Genomic DNA, 15,627 nt, shown 5'->3' on the forward strand with positions numbered 1-15,627 from the left:
TTCATACCTGCCCCAGGAGAGACTTGGACCTTCTCCCCAGATTTGCACGTTCACCAGGAGAGACATATGGGCTGTTCCCAAATGACTCTGATCGCTTTCTGGAGAGCATCTAGCCCTCATCTAGAGGCAATTCCTAGCACCCCAGGAAGAACAGCCTGACCACAGATAAAGCATATTACTCCTCACCTAAGAGCACCCCTACGGGCCCTGCACACTAGAGCCACTTGCTCAAGAGCAAGTCTGAACCTCATCAAGAGAGCCTCCTTCAAGTATATACATGTGGCTCCTTAAAACACTTCCTCTGGAGCAAGCAATTCGCTTGGATCTTGTTCGCAAACACGTTTAGACCCCTTTTGCATTCTCTCCCTGCTCCACAAAGCAACTATGTGCCCAACCCACAGACTTGTCGCACTCTCAGCTGCATATGCAGACCTCACTGAGAAGCGCCTTGAGATCTCTCCAAGGCACGCGCACTTCCCTTATTGACCTCCCTCAGAGTCTGTAATGCTCCACAAGTCATCCCTTACCAATGATCTCTTACCTGCCTCAGAGACCCCATCTGAAGCTTCAGTTTCTGTATGGACCCCTCTTTTTCTTCCAGCCGTTGGTTGAGCTTCTGGTTTTCCATCTTCTCTCCAGAAATAGCCTAAAAACGATATCTGGTGAGATATCATAATAACATGTGGTGAGCATTGTCATTTCAGTTAGACTTCAGGCGTTACACTGGGGTGACAGTGAGACACTGGATTGGGTTTCCCTGTGATAGACACAGAATTGGGATTGCTGGTACTGACAGTGAATTGGCTTTACCAGTACTAAAAATGCATTGGCTTCCTACTACTAACACTGCATTTAGTTAATCAAGCAATGACACTGCTGGATACTACAGGTTTCCTGCTACTGACTTTAGACTTGTTTCAGTGGTACTGACACTTAATTTAAGTTGTCAGGATCGACTATGTATTTGGTTCCATGGGATTGGCACTGCATTTGTTTTGACTGGGTCTGACATTGAGTCACATTACGAGGACGGCAGTAAACATGGAGCTAATTCCGTGAGATGGAATTACCATTAGCGTCATGGCACCCAATGGAATTAGTGGACACGGGTGTGTGTGTGTGTGTGTCCCAACTTTCAGCAGTAACATTCCATTCCACGGAATTAGTGGAAAACGCCAATACCGATTGGCAAATCCCCTGCTTTTCGACAGAAATAGCGTTATCGTTGGAAAAGTGGAGGCTTTACTGATGAGCAGAAATGGTAGAATTCCGCAAACTCTGAGCTCAGCGGCAGCCATCGTAGAAAGCACAATCCATTCAAAATTGCCCGCAAGTTGTATCAAGAATGCCGGGGGGGGAAACCACAGGCAATGTGCATGAAATGTGGTTGCAGAAAAAACAAAATTCAGCAAGAGAAAGCTTCAGGTCCTTGCTTATGAGATGGTCAGCCATGCTGAGGAACCCTTTGGAATGCAGCACTGGAAAACAACTGCCCATAGGACGAAGAACATCTCGTCAGAAATAAGAGAGAAGTTGGTAGCTGTGGGCACTGTGCCTCAGCACAATGAAGATTGATTGATTGATTGATATTTTATTTCTATCGCGCTCGTACACAAGTGTTTCAGAGCGCGACAAGGCAATGGAGGGGAACAGGGGAGAACAAAACAGCGATTTTACTAGGCCCAGTGACATTGAGAACACGCAAGTGCATTTGAGAGGGGTATGGGAAAAGTGCATGGAAGGAGGGATAAGTGGAAAGTGCGAAGCAGAGGAGAAACAGATAAATAACAATAAATAAATAATAAAGGCAAACAACAGTGGTAATGCAGCCAGCAATTTGCAAATGCTAGGTTTAAAACAGCAGACAGGGTAGGTCTGATAAGTGCAGGAAGAAAAAGGGGGGGCTGTATGGGTACAGATACAGACCCCAGTGCAAGGGGTGGCCCGGAGGCAGTGCGGGAGGGTGGCAGGGTGGGCAGGTACCTGGGCCCAAAGGACAGAGGGTGGCCAGGTACACAGTGCCAAGAGAGAAATGATCAGCAGGGGAGAGGGGGAGCGAATGCAGAAGAAAAGAGGAAGGTCTTGAGGTGCTTCCAGAACCAAAGATGGTTCTCCTCAGGTTTTAGAGTGGCAGGGAGGCTGTTCCAGAGGGAGGCCCCAGCCGAAGACAGAGATCCACCCCCAGCTCGTTTCTGTGAAAAACGGCTGACCCTGAGGGAGTTGGAGGTAGAGGAGCGAAGAGCTCGAGAGGGGAGGTATTTGCGCAGGGATAGCTGAAGGTATTTTGGACCCAGGCCCCAGAAAGCCTTGTGGACAATGCAGAGGGTTTTGAATTTAATCCTTGTATCCACTGGGAGCCAGTGGAGAGATTCCAGAGCTGCAGAGATACGATCCCAGGGCTTGAGGCCAAGGACAAGTCTCGCAGTCCTGTTCTGGATTAGTTGCAGAGGGCAGAGAGTAGAGGCAGGTAGATTTAGAAAGAGGCTGTTACAATTGTCCAAGCTAGAGAGAACCAGAGCTTGGGATACCATGTGCTTCTGGGGGAAGGAGAGGAAAGGCAGAGTACCTCTGAGGAGGTGCAGTCGGAAATTGACTGCACCAACATTTGGAAGGCCAGGGCACAGAGTTTAATATCAACCCATTGATGGGAGACAACTGCCACAGGAGGAAAAGTAGGGAAGTGTCTTCCACAAGGTGGGATTGGAGGGTATCCGAGGAGAAGAGATTGGAGCAGGCAGTCAACCTGCACCTGGTGAGTACTGCATGGAAGGGATGTCATCTCTGTGATGGCAATGCATAACCTGCCTTCCTACCCAAAGGATTGTGTAAGGCTGTGGAGTCAGATGGCTGCAATGCCTATGCCGGGCCTACAATCAAATGGTTATGCAAGTACTACAGGGCCAATTGAATGAAAGCGACATCCCCATGTCAAAATGTCAGTGATTGTAATAATGTACCACAGCATCAATATAATGGTGACCTCATGCAATCTAGAGATGCATTTATGTGGGCTGCCCATGGCCACATGGACAATTGAAACTCCCTGTGGTGACAGGCAACAAATAAGCCTCTAGCAACATGAAACCCCCAATGTAAGCACCCTAGTTTACTGGGAACAAGCTGCACTGGGAAATCATTGAAAATATAGCGGAGTGGCAGCTGCACCACCTGCAGGCCATTACGGATGCTGTTCAGCTCATCACAATGGATGACTAGGATGATGGACAGGCAGTGCCACCACCTAACAGATTCAACAGCATCAAATATGGTGGCAGGGCAGAGGATGTGAGAGCTGGCAGGGGCAATATCAGCACGGAGGCCATGCGGTGGAAAGTGCTCCTGACAATGCAGCATATCCCGGGGCTGGATTCAGAAAATTCCACTTCTGTCAACCCCACAGAAGACTCATTTCTAGGGATCCCCAGTCATTGGTCCCAACGCTCAGTCACACATTCATAAGATGAGCAATCAGACATGGAAAAACAGTCACAATGGGACTCATCTTCCAGAGTCAATTATGTTGGACATCAGGGTGAAGGGGGGGGGGGGGCAAGGGTGTTGAATATTTGGAAAATAAAGTTACATCTGAACATGCACTCAGGCGCACCCAGTAATCTTTGAGTGGGTGTGAAAGTGGCCATATACAAACATGTCAAGTCTCTGTAATCCAATGTCCTTAGAAAAAGTTATCAGTTATTGACATGTGAGGCAGGCGTCCCTGTCTTCCACACAGGCACTGTATATGAGCATGTGTTTGCCAGTTTGTATGCTGTCATCCTGCTCTGGTGGTCCCATGTCAACATCCGGGGGCATGGAGAAACATCTTCTGAGACACACATGTTCTTCAGTATGGCAAACACTACAAATATTGTCCCCATTTTGTCTGGCCTGTACATTAGGGTACGCACACTCTGATGGACACACTAGCATTTTCCCTTCTGAAGGCCACTGTATGTGCAATATGAAGACTGGTCCTGATGTGTGCCTCATTATAAGCCACTTCCTGTGCGGTCTGAGGGTTCCAGACAGGTGTCATGAGCCCTGGGAGCTGTGGATAACCAGAGTCCCCTGCAAAAACAACGGCCATGGCTGCTGGATGCGGCGGTACTGTGGGGCAGACGTAATCAGCAGTTATGGCTTCATTTTGAGGCAATGTACCTATGGCAATGTTGCAAGTTCCACCATTGGAGTCTGTGCCTCTTAGTTAAATCGTGCCTCAAGAAATAAGGGGCAATAAAATGCATGTCATTAGAGAAACCCCCCATTTCCGACATCACTGAGCCCACATGACATAGCAACTATACATTGTTAGTAAACTGCTAATGGTCACGTCTAAATACTGGTCTAAGCGGTTCTTCAGTATGAGACCCTCATGCATGTGCTGTTAGGTTTTTTTGGTGTGCATATGCAATGTGTGATCGTGATAATGCACTTAGGAAATGCCACTCATGAGGTGCTGCATTCATAACATTGCTACCTGTGTGTACTGTACTCTCATGTTCCAAAATAAGTCTGTGCCATGACATGTCTCTGTACAATTTCCCTATGCATTGTGGTACCTGTAGTCCAACCTGTGTAAAAGTTGGATTATGCATTTCTGTCAGGGCTCACGTCATGCAGAGGCCGGTCACTTGATGTAAGACTTCTTCTGTGCTGTGTCAGAGGGATGGTCTGTCATACATAGGACTTTGGCAAAGGGTCTTTTACATTTGCTTTACATAGATGACCACGCCTCTAAGTCACTCCTACCCTTCTCATTTGTAACCTCTTTATGAGTTGTTTGATGGGGTTTTCTAATTACATAGGATCCAGTTCCATTGTCCAGTGTAGATTTCCATGAATGCAGGCAGTGTACTGCTGCGCAGGACCATGGCATTATAGATGGAATCCAGGAAACGGGCACAACAGTCAGGTTGGCATCACAAGTCACCCGCACATGTATGCAATGCTGTTGTTTGCTGTTCCTGGGGGACATCAATGTAACAGGCATGCAGTCCAGAGCTGCAATCGCGTTTGGAAAGTGGACAGCTGCATGATGTCATCTTGAATTTGCCACATCTACCTCTGCTGGAGTGGTGGCCATGGAGATGTGTTAGGGTACGTGATGCATGAGCTCATCTAGCACCTGACCAAGCGCCATGGAAGACGTGGGCTGCAACATGCCATGCAGCATGCCCACGCGGTGGCGGAATGCACCTGTGACAAAGACGTACAGCACCCACACAAGCTTCAGCAGTGGTGGGGTGGCTGAACCTGGCTGAAGCAGGGTGTGTATCTCAGCTATGCTCTCCCTGCACAGGCGGTACAGTGTAATCAGCTTCCCGTTAGTGGGCACCCAGGGTGATGGCCCGACCGGGAATGGGCACACCACTCACGCAGCGGGTCCTCCATCTCTGTGCAGGTTTTATGAGGGTACGCTGCTACTGCTGCTCTTGCCTCTGCAGCCCAATAAACAACAGGAGGATCTGTAGCTCGAGGGTTTCTACTGCTGGTGGCTGCACAGTGTGTTAAAGTGTGTTTGGCAAACGTGTGGCACTGAAATACCCTTTCCATCACATGGAGCCACGGCACTCTCTTTCTGACTGAAATACTGCTCGTTTTTGGTGGTATTTCCGCAGTATTTCTCCTTGTATATAGTGGATTCTGCATTTCATTTACTGGGGCTAATTCCGTCGGTGGCATTAACCCTGAGGGATTACTGCCGGTTCTTTCCTCCGGCACTAATTCCTCCATCGGAATAAACAGTGGGGGACTGCTGCCCACTTTCAGTTCTCTGTAATTCGGCGGGGCAGTAAAAGTTGAGCCACCAAACTCGGAACGTGGCCCTCTGTCTTGGAATTCATACTGCACTGAACTACTTGCTACTGGCACTGAATCTGGTCGACCCACTACTGAAACTGCATCGGTTTTCTGCTACCGAAAGTGAATTTGATGTTCTGGTGATGGCACCCTATTGGGTTTGCTGGTACTGGATCTTCGTTGGGCTCTCTGGTCCTGATACTGCATTGGGCTCCTAGTACTCACATTACTTTTTGTACTCGGTACTAATGGTGCATTGGGTTCACTCGTGCTGGTGCTGCTTTGAGTTCTCTAGTCCTGATACTGATATGATATGATGTGATATGCCATTTATTACGCACCTATACACAAGTGTTTCAAGACGCGACGCAGCAAGGGAGGAGTAACAGAGGGAAGACAGAGACAACGATCCTACTAGGCCAGGTGTCATTCAGATCGCGCAAGTGCAGGGAAGTACTGCGTGGGGTACCATGGTAATCAAACTGCATTGGGGCCTCTCGTTCTGCCGTGACTAGAGGCTCTGAGGTATTGTGGCGGCACTCAGTACCTGCTGAAGCTCATTCATCTTCCGCTCCAGGTGAGCCGCCTTCTGATCATTTGTGGTGTCGCGGCGCAGTTCCGCGTCCTGAAGAGATGAGGATTTGGGTTGATTCCCGCTCAGCTTCCTGGACAAAGGAGGATGTGTCGATACCCCAGATCCACTAGAAGAACAAGTATGAGGGAGGGGAAAGAGGGGAGAGATGCAACACAACTGCAGTTAGATTATGATTATAATGCCAGCTGAGGATTCTGGGGCTCGAATGTACGAACAAACACCGTGCTCCCGACCACCCTCCAGTGTGTGTCTTGGGAAGCAGGGGTTTGGTATGGCTGTGTGTATTCAGGAGCTTTGGACTGCTCCATCTTTGCAGTGTACCTCGCCTCCCCTGCCATCTGTTGCCAGACGTGAGAAACGTAATTATGAGTAGGCTGTTTTCCAAGCACCAAGATGCCTTTTGGTGAGTGCTGCACTCTGAAAGGGTCTCCCCATATCGTAAGCAGCAAAGGAAAAAAACATTAGCCTCTTGTGGTGTTTGGATCTCCAAAATGCCTTACCTCAATAGGAAACAGGCACTTTACAGCACGGCGTACCACGCCACGCAATGCACTCCCTGTGACCCTCCAGACTGACATCAAACACTTTGCTTCCAGAGTGTTAGAAATGGGTCAGATTTACCGGGATTCAGATACCAGCAAAAATGGTCTCCCAGAATCCAAGTCAGGAACATGTAAAAGCCCAAGCACGAATGACCACGCAATGCTGGACACGCAACAGTCAGTTGTCCCCAGCCCTCAAGGTAAACTTACAAGCTCAGAATAGCTCTGCTCCAGTGTGTCTTTCTTTTAAAGTTAAGCACATGAAAGTGGTATTAACCTCAGATGGATGCAAACACAACAGAGAGTGGGTGGCTAGGAGTAGCTATTGTCCCTTAAGAGGTGCAACTGGTGGGTCATTAGAAATGGGAGCAGTGCTGTGTGAAATAATGACTGAAAGAAGGTGCTCGTATCACACGTTTAGTCATGATAGTAAATTTACAAATCCGATTATTTTGTAGGCTCACATTACTTTGGATGTTGGTAACTGCCAGCTCCAATTTATGATGAGGAAAATAAAGCTGCAATCATTTTATTTTTGATACAACTCGTTATATATTATCCGGTGAGTTTATTATGAGGTTGGCCACACTTGAAGTCATCTTTATAGAAACAGAGTTCTTTTATTTTAGTTCTTTTTTTTTAGCAAGTCTATCACTTGCCTGACATGACCCCGCCCCTAGTCCCGCCCACATCTCCCACCCAGGGAAGGATGACCAAGCTTGATTGTTACATTTCCACTACTGCGCTGTTGGAAAAAACATCAACATGCACCTTTTCTAAATTCTACATGTACCCACTCCACAAAGTTGGAAGTGCCGTCATATGATAACATTTACATACTAATGATTTATAGGCGTTTTCTTTCAGTGCATTTTTGATATCAAGGGTTTAGACATGAATACTTTGGAAGCATTGGGGTGGAATGTTACTGACTTGAAGCAGCCATTACAAGGGTTGAAATGCCTTGGCCTGCATCATACTTCACTAAGCATCTAAATGGAAACAAGAAACTTCCCTTCTAGAGAAAGTCCTTAGTTTTGGTTGGTCAGTTGTATGTCTCCTTTCTGGAACACCATTGTTTGAAACCCATTTGCACCCAGGGAAGGGCCCTCAGCCAATCAGGTGGCTGGAACAGCGGGCGAGAATACCCAATCCCCACCCGCTGTCTCAGCCACCTGAGGACATTCCCAGGGTGGCGCTTTTTTTCTTTTTTTTTTAATCATTGCAGGGAAGCAACAGGGAACCTCTCACTGCTGCCTCCCCACCATCTCCGATTACCAGAGGGACCCGGGATTGCTCTCTGGTCCCGAAGCTCCTCCCAATTTAACACCATCATAGACATGGAAAAGGGATTTAGTTCTTTTTCCATATGCGGGCATCTTTTTTTCTTTTCATTTTTCATTGGGAGATCAGCTGCACTAGCAGCGCAGATCTCCCAATAAAGAGTTTTGAAAGCCATTTGCACCCCCTTAGAAGCCCCAGGGTGGAATTTCTTTCATGCTCTGCCAGTCGAGCAAACATGTCCTTTAACGGCCCACAGCCCGAGGTGAGGCCCAAGCAAATGCCTTAGCTCGGGTGCTGGTTCGTTGAAGGCCATGTCCGCCCAAACATTAAATTGCTAAAGGAGCTGTGTGAAAGGCTGGACAAACCGAAAATGAAACAGGTGGGGAGCCAAGATAGCAAGATACTGAAAGAAAATATTCCAAAGACGGCCACCTTTCAGTCAGTCTCCTTTGCTCCAAAGGAAAAGTGGGAGTTACATTGGCAAAGAGTGGCTTCTCATTTCTCTGAAAGCAAGCGCACAGGAGTGGTGGAAGCATGCTTTAAAGTGGCCATTTTAGCTTTCCTGAAGATCCCTGAAAATGCACTGAAAAAAGAAAATGGTGAGACTAATTAAAACCTCGAAGCAGAGGTGTATCTTCCTATGGCTTCGTGATGGTTAACTTGGTGACCAACAGTGGCTAGCCCTCTGTTAAATCTTGCCATTAAAAGGCTATTCAAATGAAGGTGTAAACAAGAAATACTTGAATGCTGGTCCTTTTGGCAACAGAGTAACAATGGAGAATGTGACATTGAAGTGGCACTGATACATGGCAAACATTAATTGTATTGGGAAAACATTAATTGAATTGTTACTAACTTTGTCCTGATGAAGGCCCCACTACTTAGGGAGCAAGGGACATTTAGCTCCCAGTGGGATGCAACACAGGGGGGCCTCATAGGGCCGTAACGTTAATGAAAGGAGTAAAGGCCTTGAGTAAGGCTTTTACCCCTTCCATTAACACCACAACACCATCCTGCAAAGCACATCACCACACACCTCCTTTCCTTATCAGTCACACACAATATTAACCATCCTGTAAAGCCCATCACTACAGAAACCTTAGAGATAAATTAAACTTCGAAGTCAGATGATGAAAGAAGAGACAATAGGGAAGAGTGGTTATATGTGATATAATCGCTGGCAAAAACATCGAGGGTGACTCAATATTTTTTTTAAAGGCACTAAACATCCTTCCAAACATATTTAAGGACAGATGCAATTGTATAAACAAACTCCAGTCCTAGAATATTTGGGGAAAGTATTGTAGAGTGCCTTAAAAAAAAATATCGAGTCACCCTCGATGTTTTTTTTCCAGCGATTATATCACTGGATAACGGGAACGGTGGGGTGAGCGAGGAGCATGAACATTGCTGATAGGTTGAAATAAATGACAGGGATGATCAGCGAGCGAAAGCGTAAATTGAGAGAACTATCGTTTCTTAGCCGGCAATAGAGATGAACCATAGGATCAGCGCCGTTTTGCTTTATCGAGGGATATAAGCGTAGGGGACAGCCATGGTTGTGAGGGTTTGCGAGAGGGGCAGAAAGGCCAGGCACTGAAAAGGGAGTCCATTGTAGTAAGGAGAGAGATGTGGAGAGAAGAAGCAGAATTGTCGGAAGAGAAAAATGTAGAAGGAGAATGAGAGGAACGAAGGCTTGTTAAAAAGGAAAGAGCATTAAATGATCGAAGATGCAGATGGAGTTTGGGAAGGGAGAGGGGGGAAAGAAAGTCGAAAGTGATTGGAAGCATAGACAGGAGATGGAGTTATAGTAGTGTTGGTTAATTACAAGAACACAAGAAAGACACCTTTACAGTTGAGAATATAGACAACTTGAATATGGAAATGGAACACTGACTGTTTACCAACATCAGAGGGGTTAAGCAGCAAAAAATCTAAACTATCAGGTGAATGAAAGACCCTAAACTAAAGCACAATATATTGCTGCCTGCAAAATCAATTACAAAGCAATGATTTGAAGATAAAGGTATTCGCGGTCGAAAGGTCATCACTAGCTTTTATGAGCACATACAACCAACATGTGCATGAACCTTAAAGCAAAGAGAAAAGGTCACACACCTACCCATCCCATAACCAGGCCCTATTCTCAGGAGGGGAGAGGCCAAAGGAAAACAATCCTTCTCTGGGTCCAAGTGAGCACAGGAAGACTCTCAACAACTGGCCAAAGAGACGCTGCCCTGGAGCCTGCCAGACCCTCTTCAATAGATGGAAGACAAACCAAGTAGGCAATGATCCTATCCAAAGAGATGGGAAAACTAAAGGAACTTAGAAAACTGAATTCATCCAAAAGCATCTCAAAATTAAGGGAGACAAATCAAATCAGTCTAAAAGTAAATCAGTTGAGAACCGGTCAGACCTAGCCTATGCTTTAAGCAAAGAGCCAGGAAACCGAGTCCATTTTCAGAATTCACAAACTAGTTCTAGGCAGGTACTACTCTCCAGCGCAGGGAACCTAATCTCCAATATTAATCTGGGATCTGGTCCAGGTGCAAGTATAAACTGAGGTCTGCACAACCATCTGAAGGTTCTATATTAAACCACCCTCTGATTGCCATTGCTGACTTCCGACAAAGGATATCCATTCTGCATAGGCCTTCTATTCTCTGTTCCATGTCCTATTCCGCTGAATGCCCAATCATAGACTCACATGCAGGGTGATCAGCGAGCATGAGGGCCCGCTGACAGGAGAAAAGAGGAAGGACCCCACAGGAGGGCAAGCATATCACAGGAATCAATGGTCTCAATAGTTAAAGAGTAAATATCATCACGAAAATCTAAAGGACCCTATGAATCGGGCTCTGAGAGGATAGTTGCAATTACCAGAACCAGAACTAATTTGAATTTATTACATCTCCCTCCATTCATATTATACCTATCATCAAGCTACAAAATCAATCCAAATCAACCATCTCTTGTGTCCCTTGGAATACCATGCCTGATCGAGTTTGTAGAGCAGGGGCCTGCAACCTTTGGTTCTCCAAATGTTTCAACCTTCAACTACTATCATCCCTAGCCAGCATAGCCAATGGTGAGGAGTCATGGGAATTGGTGTCCAGAACATTTGCAGAACCACAATTTAAAGACTCCCGTAGTACAGAGATCCATTAGCTAACCAATGTGATCCCCTAACAGAAATAAAGGAAAAGGAACCAGAAGTAGAAGTGGTCTAACCCAGCAGGACTGTGACCATGGAATCACTAAAGGAACTGAGTATGATTCAACTCTAGAAGAACTGGCGATGGAAAGTGTGGACACAATGCACGGAAAATATGAGTCTTCGACACAAATTCTATTCCTATTCTAATTACCAATTATGGGAAATAAGCAAAGTGGGGAACATCTTTCAAGATGAAGCTGGCAATGAGATCAAAGAGCAAGCCAACCCCCAGTGCCATTCCTAATGTGCAATGCAACAATCTATAGCATGATCACGTATTCAAGGGCACATTCAAGGGCAAGGGGGTGAGAAAGGTATTGTATCTTTCCCACACAAAACGAATAGGAATATTAACAATTAAGTTGAAGAATCAAAAGAGCAACTTAAGGACCTTCTTAAGGAATTCACAAAGTCTCTAGCTGACCAACATGTATGACAGACGATCCAGACTGCAAAATGGAAATCTTACGACCACCAACAATACTGAAAGAGTGAACACCTACCAGAAGCAGCAATCCTCTTGGAGATGTTTCAATCCCCAACCCAAAGAGAAGTAGCCACTGGGCATTTACGGGCCGGTAGGTGATGAGTTTCATTGTCCAAAGTGTAATGATCAGGGGGTACTCTGAACAGAAAAGTTGAATTATTTAATATCCTTGGCATTGAAGGGTTGTATGGGGCAGTCATCCCCATGTCTAGGTTGTAAAGTTAGTCTAGGCAAACCAAAACAATGCAAGTCTTCAATAAACATTGTGCCAACTTGTTGGTGATGCCATCTACCCAGATGCTGAAGTCACCCATGATGCAAGAATTCGAAAAGGACATCACCAAGTGAGACACATCATTGAGGTCACACATGAAAATAGCCAGGCATTTGGGTAAGCTATAGATGATGACAGGGATATGGTATGGCATTCCACTGACATGTGTTCAGATGAGCTGTAGGTAGGACCAGTGATCTCCGCCCAAGAGATAGAATTAGTCAAACTCAATGCCACCCTTCCAAGCCGGCCTGTAACTTTAGTCTTTCCCGTGGAGTGAAATCTTGAAGGGTGGTGATGTGTATGCCGGAGAACCATGTCTCCCTGATGGCCAGCAAGTATAGCTAGTGGTCCTCTATGATAGTGTGTATGTGGTTGACCTTGTAGGCTGCAGAAAGTGCATTGATCAAAGCACTTGAGATGGTAGAATCATGACACTTAGGCCATGGGGACAGGATGCCAGTGATCCAATGGTATTCACATAGGTACTGTTGATTTTGATCTAGGGGGTAGAGGGTCATGCAGGATCTCTAATAATAAGGGTTCACTGGGTAAAAAGCCAGACAGCTGAATAGGAAAAATAATTTTTGGTATAAAGATGGCACCCTAACCATGCTTTAGAATCATATGTGAACATTTCAGGGAGACAGAGTAGATACAAAATGTCTGCAGTCCATGGACCATTCTTACAGGAAGCAAAGTATTTCTGAAGGGAGTGGGACGGACCAGAGAAAACTGCAGGGTCATTTATAACAAGGGGATAAGCAACAAAGTTCATCGCGATGATACAGGTGCTCAACTAATGAAGCATAATTAAATAGGAGGTAAGAATTGAATATTAAGATCTGTGCAGTGGTGAGTGCATGGGGGCTTTTGAAAAGGGGGAAAAGACAGAATGAGTTGTCTTATTCAATTGTAACCATTATAAGGGCTAACATCACTGTAGAGTTTACACTTCAAACGTATGAGGAGCGGCAGAGGAAAAGAAACATTATAGTTGCTAAATTGCCGGAAATGTAATATAGTGTATTATCCCGAGACAAATGTAATATCACCTGATGCAAATCACATATCAGAATCTCTTGAATTGAGAAGGATGTCTTGTTCAGCAATCTAATGCCAAACGATGCATGCCTGCACCTCCCAAAACAATGGAAGCTGGGTGCTACTGGAAGGACTGGTGAACACTCAAATGTTCACACGTTGCCTCAATGTATAGCCCAGACAGAGGCGTAACCAGGTGTTTTTCCAGAGTTGTTGCATTGTGTAGCGCAACGCCTAGATTGCTTTATATTAGGTAGGGTTTGAAATCTCTCACCAAATAAACAGGTGGGCAAACTAATCTAATGAGACTGCCACAAGTCCATGCAGGTATTGGGCAATTCATTGAACATCTAAATGTGATTGATTCCTTGCAGGTCTTCAAATACAGAAACCAGTGTACCTTTTTTCAGTAATTCTCACAAACAGACGCTAGAGTCTAGAGAACTCAAAAAACCAAAAACTTATCTCCTTGACCCACTGACCAACTTTATACGATCACGTGTTAGTACTGGGGAAAATGGGGAAGCCTTTGGCACTGGAAAATTACAACTATTAATTAGAATAACTGGGTCGCCGGATGCACAAGGTTATAACACAGGTGAACCAGGTGAAGATGTGGGCCAATGGAGTATTTAGACTAAATGGAAAAGAGACCTCAGGGTGGGGTTTGCTGTCCACTTAGTGACCTGGAAAAAGCCTTGGGGTGACAAGAGGCTGTGAACGTATAATTGGAGATGTATTTTTACGTTTTCTGCACATTCTGTTTATTCTTTTCTTCTAATGTACCATGTTTAGCAGCTAAGAATGTATTATGAAAGGATATGAGACATCAACAGCGCCCTCGTGTGGCCATTTGAGAACTTATTGTACTGGAAACGGTTAATATCTGCAGGAACCATTAACATAAATCAGTCCTGAAACGTATGACGGCGTTCGGAAAACATTCTTTGTATCTTACCTTTCATCCTGAGAAAGGAACAGAAATTACATGTTGGGACCTTCTGAATATAAGTTATAACTCTTCTCCAGTTACATAGTTGCAAACATGATACATTCTAAAGCTATAGGTGCTTATCCGGTCCTGTTTTCTTTGTTTACATCCAGGGACTTTTAGTTCTGATTTTTCCATTATAAAACTCTGCCTACAAGTCACAGAATGCAAACAAAAGACAGGACTGGATAAGGGCCTGCAGGTTGGAATGGATCATGTTGGCAAGTATGCGCGCGTCGAAACAAGAGCGTTTGTCGAATGTCGATTCGGCTGTTCCAGAATTATTTTGACAATGTAAACATTGTATTGAACCCTGGCCCTTCAAATGTTTCTGGAATAATTTTGCAAGTCTCTTGTAACGGCATAGCTTAAGCGCCAAGTACACACACGCTCACTACACAATGTCTTGCGGCCTAAATCCGCAAAACCCGCGAGGCAATGGAGAACGAAGAGAAAGAGGAGGCGCGGATGAACCAACGAATGGAGCGAAGGAAGACTCTATGTTGCTGTGCTGCACTACATGTTCAGAGCTATGGCTCTTCTGAAGTAGAGGACTACAGAAGACCCTTATCGGCTGCACCTTCACATGTATGGTTAACTGCGATAACGAATGCTCATCACCAGAGCTCTCAGGTTCCAGGCACTTGTAGTTTCCAAACTTTCAAATTGGAAAGAAAAAACTACAAATCCCAGATTATAAAAGGAAAAACATATGATTGGATATAGCCTTCTCACGCATGGCCACGGGAACTTGAGAGCGCTGATTCACAAGCCCTCACTCGGTCTGTGTATTACTTTCTGTACCCAGAGCATGACAACACACACAGGGCATTCATAAGCTGTTTTGCCAACAAAATCCTACCACTCTAGAGCTTTCAAGTTCATGCATGGCAACATGCCGCATTCCATTCAGGACATGATAGTCCAGCCATGGTTTTAACTTTGCACCCAGGGACCTGTCCCGATTTCCCCAATATAAACCCAGCACTGCAAGTCCCAGAATGGAAAGTTAAAACCAGGACTGCACTGACATCTCCCAACTGGAATGGGCATGTTGGCATGTATGCTCAAGTTTCCCACATTTAGAATGGAAAAAACACAACTACATGTCCTAGAATTCCAAAGGAAAAACTGCACTAGAATCGAACTGGGAAACCTGAAAAGTGAGTCCCACAAACAGACGTGTTAATGGAGAGTGACAGGATTGCCCAACTCCTGAGATCTTAGTGGAGGGCTTTTCATGTTGGGGGTGCGGTGATCAATAGTAGGCAGCTATTCGCCCTGCAGCCAGAGCAACAGAAACCGTTGTGTCACCCAGGAATGTCACTACACCCTGGCATGTTTTTATGCACCATGCCAATTTGACACCACTTTGCCCGATGAGGTCATGTCTT

The 15,627-nt window shown here is 45.5% G+C and overlaps 1 protein-coding gene across 4 annotated transcripts in view; it reads right to left on the reverse strand.

Moving 5' to 3' along the window:
• LOC138503812 (PRKC apoptosis WT1 regulator protein-like) overlaps positions 1–15,627 on the reverse strand; it is a 149,679-nt gene that overhangs the window by 15,790 nt on the left and 118,262 nt on the right. For all 4 annotated transcript variants that reach the window (XR_011279715.1, XM_069623828.1, XM_069623829.1 and 1 more), the window contains exons 5-6: positions 6,347–6,500; positions 542–646 (exon numbers count right to left, since the gene is read on the reverse strand). Coding sequence is in view for 3 of the 4 variants with exons in the window: in XM_069623828.1 (XP_069479929.1) it covers positions 542–646; positions 6,347–6,500 (259 nt within the window). In the remaining variant the exon portion in view is untranslated. The remainder of the gene's footprint in view (positions 1–541; positions 647–6,346; positions 6,501–15,627) is intronic.

Source organism: Ambystoma mexicanum, chromosome 11 (genome assembly GCF_040938575.1).
Source record: "Ambystoma mexicanum isolate Mex_15411 chromosome 11, UKY_AmexF1_1, whole genome shotgun sequence".
Taxonomy (NCBI): Eukaryota; Metazoa; Chordata; class Amphibia; order Caudata; family Ambystomatidae; genus Ambystoma; species Ambystoma mexicanum.